We start from the raw sequence: 18245 nt of genomic DNA, 5'->3' as shown, positions 1-18245 counted from the left end.
TTTCCTCCACTTTCCCCACCCTAAATCAGTGGGATCCTCCACTTTTGCCACCCCGGATCAGTGGGATCCTCCACCTCTCCCACCCCAAATCAGTGGGATCCTCCACTTTTCCCAGCCTGAATCGGTAGGATCTTCCAGCACTTTTTCCACCCCAGATGAGTGGGATTGTCCAGCACCTTTCCCACTCCAGATCAGTGGAATCCTCCACCTCTCCCACTCTGCATCAGTGGGATCCTGCACTTTTCCCACCCCGGATCAGCAGGATCCTCTCCCGGCTCACTCCCATCCTCCCCTCAGTGCCCCCAGCCCTGAATGTCCCCACTGGGGTCGCCCCTTTTCCTTCCTGCTCGGGGCCGGCGCCCACCTCCAGCCCGGCGGAGATTCGGGAATGGGAACATCCAGGGAATGGGAACATCCAGGGAGCCTCTGGGGCCGCTGCCGCCGCCAAAGCCGCGCTCGGGGCGGGCGCTGCAATGGCTGCCGGTTCTTAGGGAATTAAAAATGCATGGCTTGGGAATTCTCCGAGCGCCGCAGCTGCTGCCAGCCGGGAAGGGGGGGAAAAGGGGGGGAAAAGGAGGAAAAAGGGGGAAAAGGGCCGTGCTCAGGGTGCCCTTTGTGCCCCAAAACCCCTGGAGCGCCACGCAGGTGCCTGGCCGGAATCCTGGGAATGTTTCCCAAGGTCTCCTCTTTCCTGCACCTGGAGAAGTCGCGGCTGGTGTGGAAAATGATGCTGGCGGAATTCCCAAGGGGCCGGAGAGGCCGCGGCTGCCGCCGTCACCAGCCTGGCCAGCTCAGGGGACGCTCCTGGGGACAGGGAAGCGACACTGGGGTCTGTGCAGGACCCACGGAAAGATTCTTGGGAATATCCAGGGAATGCTCTGCCTGCAGGGACATCCAAGCTCCCCGCACAAATCCTGGTTTTGGGATGAGGGAAAACACCTCCACAGGCAACGTCCCAAAATCCCGGATTTTGGCTGCTCCAGAGCCAGGCAAGGGCTGGGAGCAGCCCAGGCCTTCCCAGCCTGAGCTTCCCATAAAACACAAATCCCAGGAAAACCCGAAACAGGCGGGAAGAGCGGCCAAAGGGCGAGGAGAACTCGCAGGAAGGGGGAGGAAAAGGCAGAATTGGCGCCTCGGGACCTGGGAGAGGAGAGAGGAGTGAGATAAGAGCCGTGACATCCTGAGCAGGAGCGGAAAATCCCGTGGGATCCGGCGCTGGAGGGCAGGAAGAAACGCTTCCCGGCCTGGCAGGAAGCGCCAAGGAGAAAATTCCCAGCCGGATCCAGAGGTTCCGGAGGGGGAGGCGCTGCCGGGGGGGCTCTGGGGGTCACGGCAGCACCGAGAGGGATTTTCCTGCTCTTCAGCCCAACTTCAGGGCTCAGGTGAGGCCTGGCTGCAATTCCAGCCCTGGGAATGTGCATCCAGAGGTGCTGGGAAGAGAAATGGGATGCTGGCAGGAGGAGATTCTCCTGGGAATGGGGAGGAAAAGATTGCAGAAATTCAATTTGGCCCAGGGAATGAATTGTGCCAGAGATCCAGGAGGTTTGCAGCCTGCAGGATCCCAACCCTGACATTCCCAAGGATCCTGGATCCTGGGATTCTCAGGGTTCCCATCCCAACCCTCAAATCCCAAAGGATTCTGGGTTTTGGAATTCTTGTTCCCATCCCAACCCTGACATTTTCCAAGGATCCTGAAATCCTTGTTCCCATCCCAATCCTTGCATTCCAGAGGATTCTGGGATTCTTGCTCCCATCCCAACCCTCAAATCCCAAAGGATCCTGGGTTTTAGAATTCTTGCTCCCATCCACATTCCCAAGGATTCTGGATCCTGGAATTCTTGGTCCCATTCCAACCCTCACATTCCCAAGGATCCTGGGATTGTTGTTCCAATCCCAATCCTCCCATTCCCAAGGATTCTGGGTTTTGGGATTCCTGTTCCCATCCCAGCCCTCACATTCACAAGAATTCTGGGTTTTGGAATTCTTGGTCCCATCCCAACCCTCACATTCCCAAGGATCCTGGATCCTGGGATTCTTATTCCCATCCCAATCTTCACATTCCCAAGGGTTCTGGGATTCTTGTTCCCATCCCAACCCTTGAACCTCATAGGATCCTGGGTTTTAGAATTCTTGTTCCCATCCCAACCCTGACATTCCCAAGGATTCTGGGATTCTTGTCCCCATCCCAAACCTCACATTTTCCCAGGAAATTCCTGAGGGGAAAAAAAAAAACCCCAAACCAGGCCCAGTTTTTCTGGGAAAACCAAACTCGTCCACGGATCCAGAAAAATTGTCACCTCTCGCTGCCATCCCACTGTCCCCAAGGTCCCCCGGGGCTGGTGGTGACACCAGGGAGAGCTCCGGGATCCCCCATCCCAACGGGATCCCCCGGGGACGCTCCAAAGGCTCGGGAATCACCGCGGGAAGGGCCCATCGCGGGTTCCCGGCTCTCCGGGAGCCGCAGCCCCCGTTCCAGCCGGGAGCATCCCGGGGCCGGGAAGGGCCGCGGGCGTTTCCTGCGGGAGCCAAAGGACAGGAACGGCCGCCCCACGGCGCTTCCGGCCATTCTTGCCGCTCCCCGGAGGGGTTCCAGAAAAAGCAGAGAGATCCAGGCCTGGAAGCTGAAATCATTCCCGAGAAAAAGGCAGGAATGCCAGCCCTTCCCAAGGGATGGGGCGGGAGCCAGCTCAGACCCCAAATTCCGCTTTTGGGGTTTTTGGTGCCCGGCACCGAACCCAAACCCATCTTGGGGTCTCTTGGTGCTCCCAGAGTGAAAATTCCACTGGAATCTGGGATGGGATTCCCAGGGAAGTGTTGGGGTCCCCATCCCTGGAGGTGTCCCGGGAATTCCTGGATGTGGCACTCGGGGATCTGGGTTGGGGACAAGGTGAGGACCAGGCACGGGTTGGGCTCGGCGACCTTGGAGGGATTGTCAAACATAAACAATTCTGGGATTCTGGAATTCTGGGGTTCTGGATTTTGGGATTGTGGGATTCTGGACTGTGGGAATATGGGATCTCGGATTCTGAGATTCTGGGATTGTGGGGTTCAGGGATTTTGTGATTCTCAAATCTAGGGTTCTGGATTATGGGATTGTGGGTTTCTGGGGATCTGGGATTCTAGGATTCTGGGATTGCAGGAATACTGGATTTTGGATTCTGAGATTCTAGGGTTCTGGGATCCCCGGAGTTTGGGATTTGGGGATTCTGGGTTCTGGGATTATGAGGTTTTGGGGTTCTGGGATTCTGGCATTTGCATTTCTGGGATTCTGAGTTCTGGCATTCTGGGATTCTGAAATCCCAGATTCTGGGATTTGGGGATTCTGGGATTCCCAGAAAGTGCCCCCCACAGCACCAATTCCCTCCCTGCCAGGGCTGTGTGGGGCTGTGACCCCCAGCTCCACTGTGCGGTTCAAGGGACATCTTTGGGGTGCAGGGGGTGTCTGTGGGGTGCCCCCCGGGCCCCAGCCCTGCCCCTGCCACCCCCGGTCCCCGCCCGGCCCCGTCTGTCCCCAGTCACGCGCCAGGGCCAGCCCGGTGCCACCGAGCCGCCGGGCCCTCAATATTTCATGAGCGAGGAATCGGCCGCTCCCTGCTCGGGTTACCCCGGAGCGCGTCCCTGCTGTCCCCAGCGCCAGACGGGCGGCCGGGCCAGGGACACCTGCTGCCACCAGGCCTGACACAGCCACACGCTGCCACCAGGCCCGGCCAGTGTCACCCTCTGTCAGCCACTGTCACCCTCTGCCACACGCTGCCACCCAGCCTGGCCAGTGCCACCCTCTGCCACCCTCCGTCAGCCACTGCCACTCTCTGCCACCAAGCCTGACATGGTCATCCTCTGCCACCCTCTGTCACCCATTCCTGTCAGGCCTGGCCAGTGTCATCCTCTGCCACCCACTGCCACCCTCTAAAACCCTCTGTCACCTGTTGCCACCTGCCGCCACCCGCTGCCACCAGGTCTGGCCAGTGCCACCCTCTGTCACTTGCTGTCACCCTGTGCAACCACTGCCACCAGGTCTGGCATCCACTGTCACTGGATGCCACCGGATGCCACACAGTGCCACCAGATGCCACCCTCTGTCACATTCTGCCATAGCTGCCACCTGGCCTGGCACCCACTGCCACTTGCTGCCACCACTGTCACTGCTGCCCCCCGCTGTCCCCAGGGCTGTCCCTGCCCAAGCGGCGGCACTGTCCCTGCTGTGGCCCTGTCATGGCACTGTCCCCGCTGTGGCCCTGTCATGGCACCGTCCCTGCTGTGGCACTGCCACGGCACTGTCCCCACTGTGGCCCTGTCATGGCACCGTCCCCGCTGTGGCTCTGTCCCCGCTGTGGCGCTGTCACAGCACTGTCCCCGCTGTGGCACTGTCACGGCTGTGGCACTGTCCCTGCTGTGGCACCGTCCCTGCTGTGGCACTGGCACGGCACTGTCCCCGCTGTGGCACTGTCACGGCACTGTCCCCGCTGTGGCCCTGTCATGGCACTGTCCCTGCTGTGGCACTGTCCCTGCTGTGGCACCGTCCCCGCTGTGGCGCTGTCACGGCACTGTCCCCGCTGTGGCCCTGTCATGGCACTGTCACGGCTGTGGCACTGTCCCTGCTGTGGCACTGTCACGGCACTGTCCCTGCTGTGGCACTGTCCCTGCTGTGGCACCGTCCCTGCTGTGGCGCTGTCACGGCACTGTCCCCGCTGTGGCTCTGTCACGGCACTGTCCCTGCTGTGGCACCGTCCCTGCTGTGGCTCTGTCACGGCACTGTCCCCGCTGTGGCGCTGTCACGGCACTGTCCCCGCTGTGGCTCTGTCCCCGCTGTGGCACTGTCACGGCACTGTCCCCGCTGTGGCACTGTCCCCGCTGTGGCACTGTCCCCGCTGTGGCACTGTCACGGCACTGTCCCCGCTGTGGCACTGTCCCCGCTGTGGCTCTGTCACGGCACTGTCCCTGCTGTGGCACTGTCCCCGCTGTGGCACTGTCCCCGCTGTGGCTCTGTCACGGCACTGTCCCCGCTGTGGCTCTGTCCCCGCTGTGGCGCTGTCACGGCGGTGTCACCGCGGGCCCGGCCCACGCGGGCTCCGCCTGCCCCCGAGCCGTGCCCGTTGTCACAGTGACAGCGGTGACAGCGGTGACAGAGCTGCGCTGCCTCCGGGAGTGGGATGGTGGCAATTTACTCTTTGTGCTCCTTTTAGCTGCGGCCTCCCGCTCCTGCTCCGCCGTGCCGGGGGGAGGGAGCTCGGCGAGCCGGGAATTCGGGAATTCAGGGATTCAGAGGATTCGGGGGATTCAAGGGGGTCAGAGAATTGGGGGGTTCGGGGGAGTCAGGAAGTAAAGGATTCAGAGAAGTCAGGGGATACAGGGGTTTCAGGGGAAATCAGGGAATTTGGGGGATTCAGGGGAGTCAGGGAATTTGGGGATTGAGGGATTCGGAAGATTGAGGGATTCAGGTAAATCAGGGATTACGGGGATTCACGGAAGTCAGGGGATTCAGGAAATTTGGGGGTTCAGAGAATTCAGGGGAGTCGGGGATTGAGGGATTCAGAGGATTCGGGGAAGTCAGGGATTTCAGGGGAATCAGGGAACTGGAGGATTCAGGGAGTTTGGGGGATTCAGGGGTTATGGGGAGTCAGGAATTGAGGGATTCAGAGGATTCAGGGGATGCAAGGAATTCAGGTATTATGGGGAGTCAGGGATTTGGGGAATTCAGGGGAGTCAGGGAATTCAGAGGATTCAGGGATGCAGGGAATTTGGGGGGATGCAAGGAATTCAGGGATTATGGGGAGTCAGGGATTCAGGGAATTCGGGGCAGTTAGGCAATTCAGAAGATTCAGGGATTATGGGAGTCAGGGGATTCAGGGATTCGGGGGTTCAGGGAATTCAGAGATTTGGGGCAGTCATGAGATTTGGGGGATTCGGGGGATTCCACCCCACGGGTCCCCACTCCATCCCACAGCTCCTCGTGGTCCTGGAGCAGCACATCCCATTGGGCACGGAGCAGGAAGAGGATGGGACCCTGTCCCTGTGCTCCAGCTCCGAGGGAATTCAGGAATTCAGGGGATTTGGGGCATTGAGTGGAGCCAGGGGATTTGGGGATTCAGGGGAGTCAAGGAATTCGGGATTTAGGGGATTCAGGGAATTTGGGGAATTCAGAGATGCAGGGGAGTCAGGGAATTTGGGGATTCAGGGAAATCAGGGATTTAGGAATTCAGAGAATTCCACCCCACGGTTCCCACTGAACCCCACAGCTCCAGCTGGGAAGAGCTGGCACAGCACATCCCAGAGGGCACGGAGCAGGAAGAGAACAGGACCCTGTCCCTGTTCCCTGGCTCTGCCCATCCCAATTCCCAATTTTCTTCCCATGCGCAGAGGGCCTGGAGCGCTCCAAGGACCCTTCAGCCATGGAAAATCCAGGAGCAGCCCCACTGCGCACGAATCCCTGAGCTGCACCCCAAATCCATCATGGCCAGAGAGGGGAGGGGGAGAACAGAATTCCCCTCCGGAATAATGGAAATGGGAAGGGGAGAACAGAATTCCCCTCTGGAATGCAGGAGAGAGGGGAAGGGGAGAACAGAATTCCCTGCTGGAATAATGGAAAGGGGAAGGGGAGAGCAGAATTCCCCTCTGGAATGCAGGAGAGGGGAAGAGGAGCCCAGGCTGCTTTCCTGGAATGTAGGAGAGAAGGGAAGGGGAGCCTGGAACACCAAAAGATGGGGAAAGGAGCCCAGGTTTTCCCTTGGAACACCAAAAGATGGGGAAAGGAGCCCAGGTTTTCTTCTGGAACACCAAGAGAGGGGACAGGAAGCCCAGACTGCTTCCCCGGAACATTGGGAGAGACCAGGATGCTCCCTGGAACACTGAGGGAGGAGAAAGGGAAGCCCAGGCTGCTTCCCTGGAATATGAGAGGGAAAGGGGAGTTCAGGCTGTTCCCTTGGGATGCAGGAGAGGGTGGGAGAGGAGCCTGGAACACGGAGAGAGGAAAGGGAAGCACAGGACGGCTCCTGGAACACCAGGAGATGACAAAGGAGCCTGGGCTGCTTGCCTGGAACATGGAGAGGAGAGGGGGAGTCCAAGCTGCTCCCTGGAACACTGGGAGAGCCCAGGATGCTTCCCTGGAACACTGGGAGGTGGGAAAAGGGAAGCCCAGGCTGCTTCCCTGGAACATTGAGGGAGGGAAAAGGAGCCTGGGCTGCTTCCCTGGAAACTGTGAGAGGAGAGGGGGAGACCAAGCTGCTCCCTGGAACGCTGAGAGAGGGAAAGGGGAACCCAGGATGGCTCCTGGAACACTGAGAGAGGGAAAAGGAGCCCGGGCTGCTCCCTGGAATGCAGAAGAGGAGAAGGGGAGTTCAGGCTGTTCTCTTGGAATACAGGAAAGGAAGGAAGAGGAGCCTGGAACACCAAGAGATGGGAAAGGGAAGCACAGGATGGCTCCTGGAACACTGTGAGAGGAGAGGGGGAGCCCAAGCTGCTCCCTGGAACACTGGGAGAGCCCAGGATGCCTCCCTGGAACACTGAGGGAGGAGAAAGGGAAGCCCAGGCTTCTTCCCTGGAATATGAGAGGGGAAGGAGAGTTCAGGCTGTTCCCTTGGGATGCAGGAGAGGGGGGGAAGAGGAGCCTGGAACACTGAGAGAGGGAAAAGGGGAACCCAGGATGCCTCCCTGGAACACTGGGAGGTGGGAAAGGGAACCCAGGATGCATCCCTGGAACACAGGAGATGGGAAGAGGAGCCCAGGATGCCTCCCTGGAACACTGAGAGATGGGAAAGGGAGCTCAGGCTGCTCCCTGGAACATGGAAAGTGCCCAGGATGCATCCCTGGAACACTGAGGGATGGGAAGAGGAGCCTGGGTTGCATCCCTGGAATGCAGGAGAGGAGAGAGGGAGTTGAAAATTCTCCCCTGGAATAATGAAAGATGGGAAAAGGAGCCCGGCCTGCATCCCTGGAATGCAGGAGATGGGAAAGGGAGCCCGGGCTGCATCCCTGGAACACGGAGGGATGGGAGAAGGAGCCCGGGCTGCATCCCTGGAATGCAGGAGATGGGAAGAAGAGTCCAGGCTGCATCCCTGGAATAGAGGAGACAGGAAAAGGAGCCCGGGCTGCATCCCTGGAATAGAGGAGACAGGAAAAGGAGCCCGGGCTGCATCCCTGGAAGGCAGGAGCCGGGAATGGGAGCCCGGGCTGCATCCCAGGAGCACAGGAGATGGGAATGGGAGCCCGGGCTGCATCCCTGGAAGGCAGGAGCCGGGAATGGGAGCCCGGGCTGCATCCCAGGAGCACAGGAGATGGGAATGGGAGCCCGGGCTGCATCCCTGGAAGGCAGGAGCCAGGAATGGGAGCCCGGGCTGCACCCCTGGAAGGCAGGAGCCGGGAATGGGAGCCCGGGCTGCATCCCAGGAGCACAGGAGATGGGAATGGGAGCCCGGGCAGCCCCCCCGGCCGTGTCCCCTCCCCGCACTCGCGCTCCACACGTGCCCGGCCGCCCGCACGTGGTGCGGCGCGGGGGAGGCAGCGCTGGGAATTTTTAGGGGCTGGAGTTGTCGGCAGAACGTTCCGTAGTGTAGGGCGGGCTGCTCGGCTCGGGGAGTGCTCCGCGGCCGGTTTGGGGGGGTTCGGGTGGTTTTGGGAGGTTTTGTGTCCCCCCCCAGAGCGCAATCGAGCTGCGCACACCAAACGCGGGCGGCTCGGGCCGGGGGGGGTCACGCCAGAATTCCCACAAGATTGAGAATATTCGGGAATTATCCACGGGTCGGGATGTTTAGGGTTTTCAGGCTGCTCAGCGACACCAAAAAACCCCAAAATATCAGCGGTGCCCCATCCCTGGGAGTGCCCGAGGCCAGGCTGGAGCAACCTGGGAGGGCGAAAAGTGCCCATGGATGGGGACGAGCTTTAAACTGCCTTCCACCCAAAGCGTTCCAGGATAATTTTCCGGGAATAAAAGGCCCCTGCTCGGTGCCTTTTGTGCCCCTTTGGCCTCGCCCAGGTCTCCGGTGCAGGTGCAGGAAGCACAAAGAGCCCCCCGGGTTATGTAAGAGCTGCTCTGAGGAGGAATTTTGGGAATCTGCCGCCTCCATCACCCACAGGACGGGAGGACAGAAGTTTCCAGGGAAGTTTATCCAGGGGAAACCCAGAGGGGACCTGCACCTGCTCAGCTCTGGCATCTCCTTCCCCAAACCCGGGCTGGGAGGAACACAGAGGGGTAAATTCACTTTTCCCAAGATCGGGGGGCAATTTCACCGGCTGAGGCCCAGAAAGGATCCCAACCTCACAAACGTCATAAATCCCATGAATTCCCTGCTCGGGGCTGCCCAAAAATCAATCCCGAGCGCCGGGAGAGGAGTCAGGAGTCAGTTCCTGACCCGGGCCAGCCCGGCCGGGCAGAACTCCCTGCGCAACTTCAGCTCCCGCACCCACAAAATCGGATTTTTGAGGGGAGCTCCACTCAACCCTGCCCAAACCACAACGGGGAGAGCCACAAACCCAACACCAGGCCCCGGCCAGAACCCCCCGAACTCCGCCGCCGCTCCCCCGCCTGCATTCCCGGCAAAATCCGCCCCCGAAATCCCGGCACGAGCCCATGGCTGCCAGCCCCGCTCCCCGCTTTTCTCCCCCCAAACGCGCCGCTCTCGGCTGCCCACGCGCCCCGGGCACATCGCAGCCCCCGTTCGGCGGAGAGCGGAGCCTCGGCCTCCCCGCCGCCCATCCCCGCGCCCCCGAACGCCCCCGCAGCATCCCCCGCGCCGCCGCCCCCGCCCCGCGCATCCCCCGCTCCTCCCCCGGTGCCTCCCGGTACCTGTGGGGCTGCGGGCGGCGCGGCCCGAGCCACCATCGCCGCGGCGGCCGCCGGCGGCGGAGCGGAGCGGGGCGGGAGCGTTGCGGGAGCGTTGCGGGGCGGGGGCGGCGGCGGGGCCGGGCGGGTTGCGGCGCGCACGGCGGATCCCCCGCGGGCTCGGCCCCCGCCGCCGGCAGCGGGGCTCGGTTTTAGGAGTTGTCATGGCAACGGCCAGCCCGGTGCGCGCGGAAGGGGCGGGCGCACGGAGAAACTTCGGCGGCTCCGCGGGCGGGGGGTCCCGGTACTCCCCGGGCTCCCGCCGATCCCGCGGTTCTTGCGCGCCCCCCCTCGCGGACCCCCGGTTTCTCGGCGTCCCCCGGCACTCCCGGACCCGCGGGGCTGGCTCCCCACACCGGGATGAGCCGCGGGGGGCAGCGGCGACCCCCGCGCCGGGCAGCGAGAGCAGCGCCGCTCCCTCCTCGGTGCCCCCCGAACCCTCCGAACCCCGGGGCCGACCCGCCCGGTGACCCCGGGGCGAGGCACCGGCACCGCCCCGGCCCCTCCGAGGGGCACCGAGCGCTCCTGCCCCGCCGGTCCCGGCCCCACAGCCCCAGCCCCGCGCTCGGGGGGCGGCCGGACCCCCCGGACCCCCCGGTGCCGGTGCCGTTACCTGGCCCGGTGCCGCTCTCGGCCGCTCCGCTCCGCTGTGGCGCCCGCGGGGCCGGATCCCGCAGGAAACTCCCGGCCCCGGCGGCTCCGCTCGGCCCCTTTCCTGCCAGGAAGGGACACCCGGCCCCGCCGGCCACCGCCCCCGGCCGCGTCCTGCCCGGCGCGGGACAGCACAGGGCACAGCGGGGACAGCCCGGGGCTCACAGGGGACAGCCCGAGGGACAGCCCAGGGCACCCTGGGGACAGCCCGGGGCTCTCACCGGGACCCAGGGGCACGGCCAGTGGGGACAGGGCACGGGGGGTACAGGGGTGCACTGGCAACTGCGCGTGACAGGGGCGATCTGGCGTGTCCAGTTCTGGGGTCAGTGCCAGCTGTGGGGTCAGTGCCTGGTTTTAGGGTCAGTGGCAGCTCTGGCGTCTCTGGGGTCCGTGCCAGCCCTGGGGTGAGTGCCCAGGTCTGGAGTCTCTGGGGTCAGTGCCTGGTTTTGGGGTCAGTGCCAGGCTTTGGGGTCTCTGGGGTCCGCGCCAGCCCTGGGATCAGTGCCAGGCTTTGGGGTCTCTGGGGTCACTGCCAGCTGTGGGGTCAGCGCCTGGCTTTGGGGTCAGTGCCAGCTCCGGAGGCGCTGCCCGGCCCTATCGGGAGCACAGGAAACACCTTGGCGGGACCGGGATTGTCCCTTCCTGCGGGACCCGGGCGGGGACAGAGCCGGCAGCACGGCACGGGGACAGAGGGACACGGGGGCTGTGGCGCTGGCGCTGGCACTGCCCCGGCCAGGCGTGGGTGGGCACACAATGGGGCAGTGCTGGAGCTGGGCGGGGACACGGGGACAAGGTCACAGCTCCTGCCGGGCACGGGGCCAGCTCGCAGCGCTGTCACCTTTGGCACGGAAGGAGGGACTCACCCCCTCCCACAGCGCTGCCCGCCCCGCCTGTCCCCATGTCCCCTCCCCTGTCCCCTGCGTGTCCCCATCCCCCTTTTCCTGTCCCCCCTGGATGTCACCATCCCCCTTTTCCTGTCCCCATTCCCTTTTCCTGCCCTCTCCCATGATGTCCCCAAGCCCTCCCTGCCCTGGTGTGCCCCTCCAGCTGTCCCCTGCCCTCTCATGTGTCCCCTCACCTCCTTTTCCTGCTCCCCCCATGTATGTCCCTCTCCCCATATCCTGTCCCCATGCCTCTTCCTTGTCCCCACATGTGTCCCCATCCCCTGCACCGTGTCCCCATGCGTGTCCCTGTCCCCTCTCTGTGTCCCCCATCCTCTTCCCCCGTCCCCCCACATGCAGGAGCTCAGGCATGTGACAAAGCCACACAGGGCAGTGTCCCCAAGTGCCACCCTCCCTCCTGCCCAACAATTGTCCCCATTTTTGTCACCGGAGCTGTCCCAGAGCTCAGGGACAGAGGGGACAGATGCACCCCAGGACAGCTCCAGCATTCCTGGGGATTTGTGTCCCTCCCTCCCCTGTGTCACCATTGTCACCCTCAGCTCAGGAACAGCACCTGGGTTTGTCCTTTGTCCTGGTTCGGATCTGGAGGTTTCATTGGGATTTTTTGGGGTTTTTTACCTCGAGGAGGGGAAACATCCCGGATTTCCTCCAGGAGAGCCGAGGAGGCGCCGCTCCCCGCAGGCTGCCCTGTCCCCCAGATTCCAGGAGTTCTCCGAGGGGCCGGCACAATTCCAGCGGCCCCAGGGCACTGGGAACAAATCCTACTGGGAACAAATCCTACTGGGATGGCAAGAATGGGGCTGGACCCTGCACGGGAGTGGGATCAGGAAATGAGGACTGGGATGGGGAATAGGATTGGAAGTGGGGTCAGTATTGGGATCAGGAATAGGATTGGGAACGGGATCCCTCTGATACCCCTGGATCCTGTTGGCCATCACTCTGATCCCACTGGGATCCCGCTGGTCGTCCCTCTGATCCCTCCTGGATCTTTCCTGACACACTGACAGGGCTGGCAGCTCCCAGGAAAATCCCCCTTCCTGTATCCCGAGTTCCCAGCTCCTGCTCTGGAGAATTCCAGGTGTTCCCCAGGCACCTGGATAGGGAAGGCCTGGGAAGGATCCAGGCAGGATTTGGGAAAAATCCAGGCAGGGCCCAGGAAAGGTCTGAGCAGGATTTGGGAATAGTCCGGGCAGGATCTGCGCAGGTTCTGGGAAGTGCCTGGACAGGGTCTGAGCAGGATCCAGGAAAGATCCAGGAAGGACCAGGGCAGGGGCTGGGCTAGGATTTGGTCAGGATTCAGGAAAGATCCAGGCAGGGTCCAGCATGGATCCAGGCAGGACCTGGGCAGGGTTTGGTCAGGGTCCAGGAAAGACCCAGGCAGGGTTTGGGACAGAATTTGGTCAGGACCCAGGGCAGGCCCAGGCAGGCTCAGCTCAGGTTGCCACTGACCTGTGCAGGGCTGGCTCAGGCTGTCCCCACACCTGAGCAGGTGGCAGGTGGCTCTCAGCAGGTGACACACACAGGGACAGAGCCCACGTCCCTACACTGCCCTGAATGCCAGGAAAACCCCATACAATCATTTCCTTAAATCCCAGGATAACCCCATCCAGCCAGGATAACCCCATCCAGCCAGGATAACCCCTCCAACTGGGATAACCCCATGCAGCTGCACCCACAAATCCCAGGATAACCCCATCCAGCTGGGATAACCCTATCCACCTGCACCCCTAAATCAGGCCCGGGATAAACCCCATCCACCTGCAGCCCTAAATCCCAGGATAACCCCATCCACCTGCACCCATAAATTCCAGGATAATCCCATCCAGCTGCACCCCTAAATCCCGGGATAACCCCCCCCGGCCGCTCCCCTGGGTCCCAGGTTAGATTTTAGGGAGAGGATTTCACCCCGGGGACTCTGCCCCGGCTCCCCAGGGAATGGTGACATTCCCAGAGCTCGGGGTGGGATTTCAGGGTGTCCATGCAGGAGTCGGATTCTGATCCTCTCAGGATTTCCGTAGTCCCGGGATTCTGCCCCAAAACGGGCAGGAGGGACCCGCCCAGCCATGGATTTGCTGCCACCTAGAGCGGGCACCGGAGCTGGAACCTCGGGAAGTTGGGGAATTCCAAGCCCCGCACCCGGCAGCTACAACCTCCCAGCTCTTCCCAAAAGGATTTGGGAATTCTGGCTGCACCAAACTCCCGTCCCAGGCTTCCCTGGGCAAGGAAAACCTGGAAATGTGGGAGTGAATCCCCAAAAATCCCGCCTGGGACGAGATGGGAATGGTCGGCCCGGGGGAGAGGAGGCTCCAGGGGGATTTTAGCCGTGGATAGCAAGATGGGAAAAGAGGGAAAAATTATTCTCGGCACTGCCCAGTGATGGCAGAAATTAAAATAAAACGCCCCAAAACTTTAAAAAATCCGCCCCAAAATACCACCAGGAACACAAGAAATCAGCACAGGCACACAGAGAAATTGTGGGATGTTCAAAATCCTCGGGAATATCCAGAATCCTGCTCGTGCAGGATTTAGGGGTGCAGCTGGATGGGTTTATCCCGGGATGTAGGGGAGCAGCTGGATGGGGTTATCCTGGGATTTAGGGGTGCAGCTGGATGGGGTTTTCCCAGCTGAATAGGGTTATCCCAGGATTTAGGAGTGCAGCTGGATAGGGTTATCCTGGGATTCAGGGGTGCAGCTGGATGGGGTTTTCCTGGGATTTAGGGGAGCAGCTGGATAGGATTATCCTGGGATTTAGGGGTGCAGCTGAAGGGGGTTATCCCAGCTGGATGGGGTTTTCCCGGGATTTAGGGTCCAGCTGGATGGGGCTATCCTGGGATTTAGGGGTGCAGTTGGGTACGTCTGTCCCGGGATTTAGGGGTGCAGTTGGGTGGGTTTGTCCCGGGATTTAGGGGAGTAGCTGGATGGGGTTATCCCGGGATTTAGGGCTACAGCTGGATGGGGTTATTCTGGAATTTAGGGGTGCAGCTGGCTGTGATTATCCCAGCTGAATGGGGTTATCCCGAGATTTAGGCGTACATCTGAATGCATTTATCCCAGCTGGATGTGTTTATCCCGGGATTTAAGGTCCGAGCAGCCCCGGGATCGGCCCGGGTGAGCTCCAGCCCGAGTTCCCGGTGATCCCGGGCCAGTTCCTGCCGCTCCCGGAGCGTCCCCGCATCCTCCCCTGGTGCTGCTGGCGCCGCGGGAGGCGCAGATGGAGCGGAGCAGACGCCGCCTGTGGGAAGCGGCGTCGGGAACGCGCCCGGGGACGGCTCCAGCTGGCGCCCGCGGGTGGCAGCGGCTGCGCGGGGACATCCCGGAGCCATCTGTCACCCGCAGCCCGCCCAGAACCGCCCCCGGCCCCGCAGCGCTCCGTGGGGAGCGATCCCGGGCCCGGGGGGGCAGGGATGGATTTGGGATCAGAGATGGGATCGGGGAGCGGCCCCAAAGGGACACAAATCTCTGGGATCAGGGAGCAGCAGCGACAATGGAGCTGCCCCAAAGGGACACAAATCTTTGGGATTTGGGACCCGCGGTGACAATGGAGCTGCCCCAAAGGGACACAAATCTTTGGGGTCAGAGCTGTGATCAGGGAGCAGCAGTGACAATGGAACTGTCCCTGAGGGGACACAAATCTTTGGGATCAGGGAGCAGCAGTGGCAATGGAGCCACCCCTGAGGGGACACAAATCTTTGGGATCAGGGACCAGCAGTGATAATGGAGCTGCCCCAAAACGGACACAAATCTTTGGGGTCAGAGCTGTGATCAGGGAGCAGCAGTGACAATGGAACTGTCCCTGAGGGGACACAAATCTTTGGGATCAGGGAGCAGCAGTGACAATGGAGTTGCCCCTAAGGGACGCAAATCTTTGTGATCAGAGCCGGGATCAGGGAGCGGCGGCGACACCGGAGCCGCCCCAAAGGGACACAAATCCCCGTGGCCCAGCCCCTCCATGGCCGCTCCGACCCGACCCCTCCCTCCCTCCTGCTGGAGCCGCCCCCTCCCGGGAGGTGGCCCTGCCCTGGCACGGGTGGCACCGCGCCGTCGTTACGGTCCCTGCCACCCGCACCGTTCCAAGGTTCCAGCGCTGGTTCTCTGTGATGTCACTCTGGCCTGCTGGCAGCAGAGGTGACAGCTCCGCTCTGCCTCTGCCACCTACTGCGCTGGCTCTGCCACTTGCGATGGCGCCGACGGCTTTGCTGTGGCTGCTCGTGCTGCTGGCCCTGGCTGGTCCCGTGTGGGGCACCTGGGACACCTGCAGGTCAGTGGCCCCGGGGGGCTCGGGGGCACTCGGGGGGTCCCTGGCACGGCCTGGGCACAGAGGAGCCCCTGGGGTCCCTGTCCCTGCTGTCCCCGAGCAGGGCACTGATGGCTTTGTGCTTCCAGGGGCACCTGCGGGCTCCGGCCCATGGCGTTCGACCACAGCTCCGTGGCTGCTGAGTATTCTCAGGACGACTACGACTCCTTGGATTCTTCCGATGGCACCGCCCAGTACACGGTTGCATCTGCTGGAGTCCACCCGGGGGCCTGGCCTGGGGTCATCAGCGTCCAGGCCACCTGGGACAATGGCACATGGCACATGTGCTCGGGAGCACTCATCCACCCCCAGTGGGTGCTCACTGTGGCTCACTGCTTTGCCCATGCTGGGTAAGGATGAGCAGGGACAGGGGTGTCCCCCCAGCAGGGACAGCGGCGTCCCCCACAGCATGGACAGGGATGTCCCCACAGGAGAATCAGGGATATACCCAAAGCAGGGACAGGGGTGTCCCCTCAGCACAGGGAGGTGCCCAGGGCAGGAAGGCGGTTGTGCTGCTGCAGTCCCTGGCCCTGCTCCCTGTCACCCCTCTGTCCATCTCCTGCTCCTCAGAGACATCTCCAGGTGGGAGGTGGTGATTGGGGCCACAGATCTGAGCCAGCCGGGCCCCGAGGCCCAGCTGCGCCACATCAAGACCCTGCTGGTGCACCAGTACTACGAACCCCGCACGGCCCGGAACAACATTGCCCTGCTGGAGCTGGACCAGCCCGTGGAGTGCAGCGACTACATCCAGCTGGGCTGTGTGCCCGACAGCTCCCTGGCAGTGTCCAACCTCAAAACCTGCTACATCGCGGGCTGGAGAGCCACTCCGGACAGCGGTGAGTGCCCACCCGGGGCAGGGCCGGGCTGAGCCGTGGGCACACGGCCCCGGGCAGGGACACGGCCCAGGGCTGGGGGCTCTGCCCGGGGGCCGCTGCTCAGTGCCCTCTGTGCCCACAGCCCCCAACCCACGCCTGGTGCTACAGGAGGCCAAGGTGCGGCTCATCGACGTCCAGCTGTGCAACAGCAGCCGCTGGTACGGGGGGGCCGTGCACCCCCAGGACCTGTGTGCAGGGTACCCGCGGGGCGGCATCGACACCTGCCAGGTGGGGCTGGGCACAGGGACCCTGAGCCCCAACATGGCCCCATGGAACCCCCAGAGCCAGCACAGGGACCCTGAGCCCCAACATGACCCCATGGAACCCCCAGAGCCAGCACAGGGCCCATGGATCCCCTCAGAGCCAGCCAGGCCTCAAACATGGCATGGCCCTGTCTGGGCCTGGCCTGGTACCCTCCCAGCCCCGTGTCCCCACCACTGATGGGTGTCCCTTGCCCATCCCCGTGTCCCTGCCCGGTGTCCCCTTGTCCCCTGGGCTGGCACTGTGCCCACAGAGCCTTGCCATGGAACCCAGCCAGGAATGCAGCTCTGCAGGGGTCGGGTTGGGCAGGGCCGGCCCAGGCAGGCCCAGCCCATCCTGACCCCTCTCTCCTGTCGCAGGGGGACTTTGGGGGTCCCCTGGTCTGCAAGGACAACACCGGTGACTACTTCTGGCTGGTGGGCCTGACCAGCTGGGGTAAGGGCTGTGCGGGGGCCAAGCGGCCCGGGGTGTTCACGTCCACGCAGCAGTTCCACACCTGGATCCAGGTGCAGATGGGGCTGCTCCCGCCTGAAGCTGACACTCCTCCGCCCGAGCCCATCCCGAGCCCGGAGGAAGAGCCCGACGCTGACCTGGAGGATGAGATGAATCCCAATCCGGATGACTCGGAGGACTACTCGAAGGTTTCATTCCAACAACAGATCCTGGGGAAATTCCTGAACCTGCTGCTGGAGCTCCTGCAGTTCCTGAAGGGAGAGAAAGCCTGAGTAGCGGGATGAGCTGATCCAGTTCTGGCAAGCATTCCCTGCTGGGGCCGTGGCTGTGGGGCCAACCCAGCCCCGGTGCCCAGGGCTGCTGTGCCCTGCCCACGCTGACCCCTGCGCCCACCCCAATGGTGAATCCAGTTTGTTCTTCAATTAGAGTTGTTCCAGTTCCCAGTTAGCCACGGTGTCCTGTTTGGTCTTCTGGGGAAAACAAGGATGGGACAATTTGGGGGGAAAGGGTGGGGTGGGGTTGGTTTGGGGGACATGAGGGGGAGCCAGGGAAGGGAGGATGGGCCTGGAGGTGGAGAGAGGAACAAACTGCTCCAGCCCAGGCTCCCCAGCAGAGCCTCAGGTGTGCTTGTCCCCGGAAAGTCCTGGAGAGGGACAGCAGTGGGGACAGCTGAAGCTGCCATCCCAGGGTCCTGTGGGGGTGCTGGAAGTGCCACCCTGAGCTGCTGCTGCTGCCACCCAGGGCTGTCCCCTCTGTCACCAGCTCGTGTCTCTGAGGCTGCCTGATCCCATCTCATGCTCCTGCTGTAGGAGCAGGGCTCAGGCTCTGCTCCGGAGGTCCCAGCACTGGCACCAGAGGAGCGGGCAGGGACAGATCCCAGAAATTTCCCTGCACAGGAGGCAGAGCCCAGCCCTGAACGGAGACAGCAGAGGGGTGGAGCCTCCTCCCTGGGGACAGTCCCGAGCTGCCCCATCCCGTGCCCTGCGATGTCCCTC

At 62.5% G+C, this 18245-nt stretch overlaps 1 protein-coding gene across 1 annotated transcript; it reads left to right on the top strand.

Annotated features, from left to right (window-relative positions):
• Positions 1-14578: 14578 nt before the first annotated feature.
• On the top strand, positions 14579-17522 carry LOC131558329 (acrosin-like). The gene is made up of 6 exons (XM_058805980.1): positions 14579-14738; positions 15358-15625; positions 15751-16011; positions 16232-16497; positions 16619-16764; positions 17157-17522. Exons 1-6 carry the CDS (start codon positions 14579-14581, stop codon positions 17520-17522), a joined length of 1467 nt encoding a protein of 488 aa, XP_058661963.1.
• The last annotated feature ends 723 nt before the right edge of the window (positions 17523-18245 follow it).

The sequence above is a fragment of the Ammospiza caudacuta genome, chromosome 5 (genome assembly GCF_027887145.1).
Source record: "Ammospiza caudacuta isolate bAmmCau1 chromosome 5, bAmmCau1.pri, whole genome shotgun sequence".
NCBI classification, from domain to species: Eukaryota; Metazoa; Chordata; class Aves; order Passeriformes; family Passerellidae; genus Ammospiza; species Ammospiza caudacuta.
This window is presented reverse-complemented; position numbering and strand designations above follow the sequence as displayed.

Bases quoted from the DNA above. Each gene is read 5' to 3' on its own strand.
- LOC131558329 (XM_058805980.1), top strand. From the start codon at position 14,579: ATGGAGCGGAGCAGACGCCGCCTGTGGGAAGCGGCGTCGGGAACGCGC. The intron at 14,739-15,357 runs GTGGGGAGCGAT...CTCCTGCTGGAG, and splicing joins CCCCGGCCCCGCAGCGCTCC to CCGCCCCCTCCCGGGAGGTG. The intron at 16,498-16,618 runs GTGAGTGCCCAC...CTGTGCCCACAG, and splicing joins GAGAGCCACTCCGGACAGCG to CCCCCAACCCACGCCTGGTG.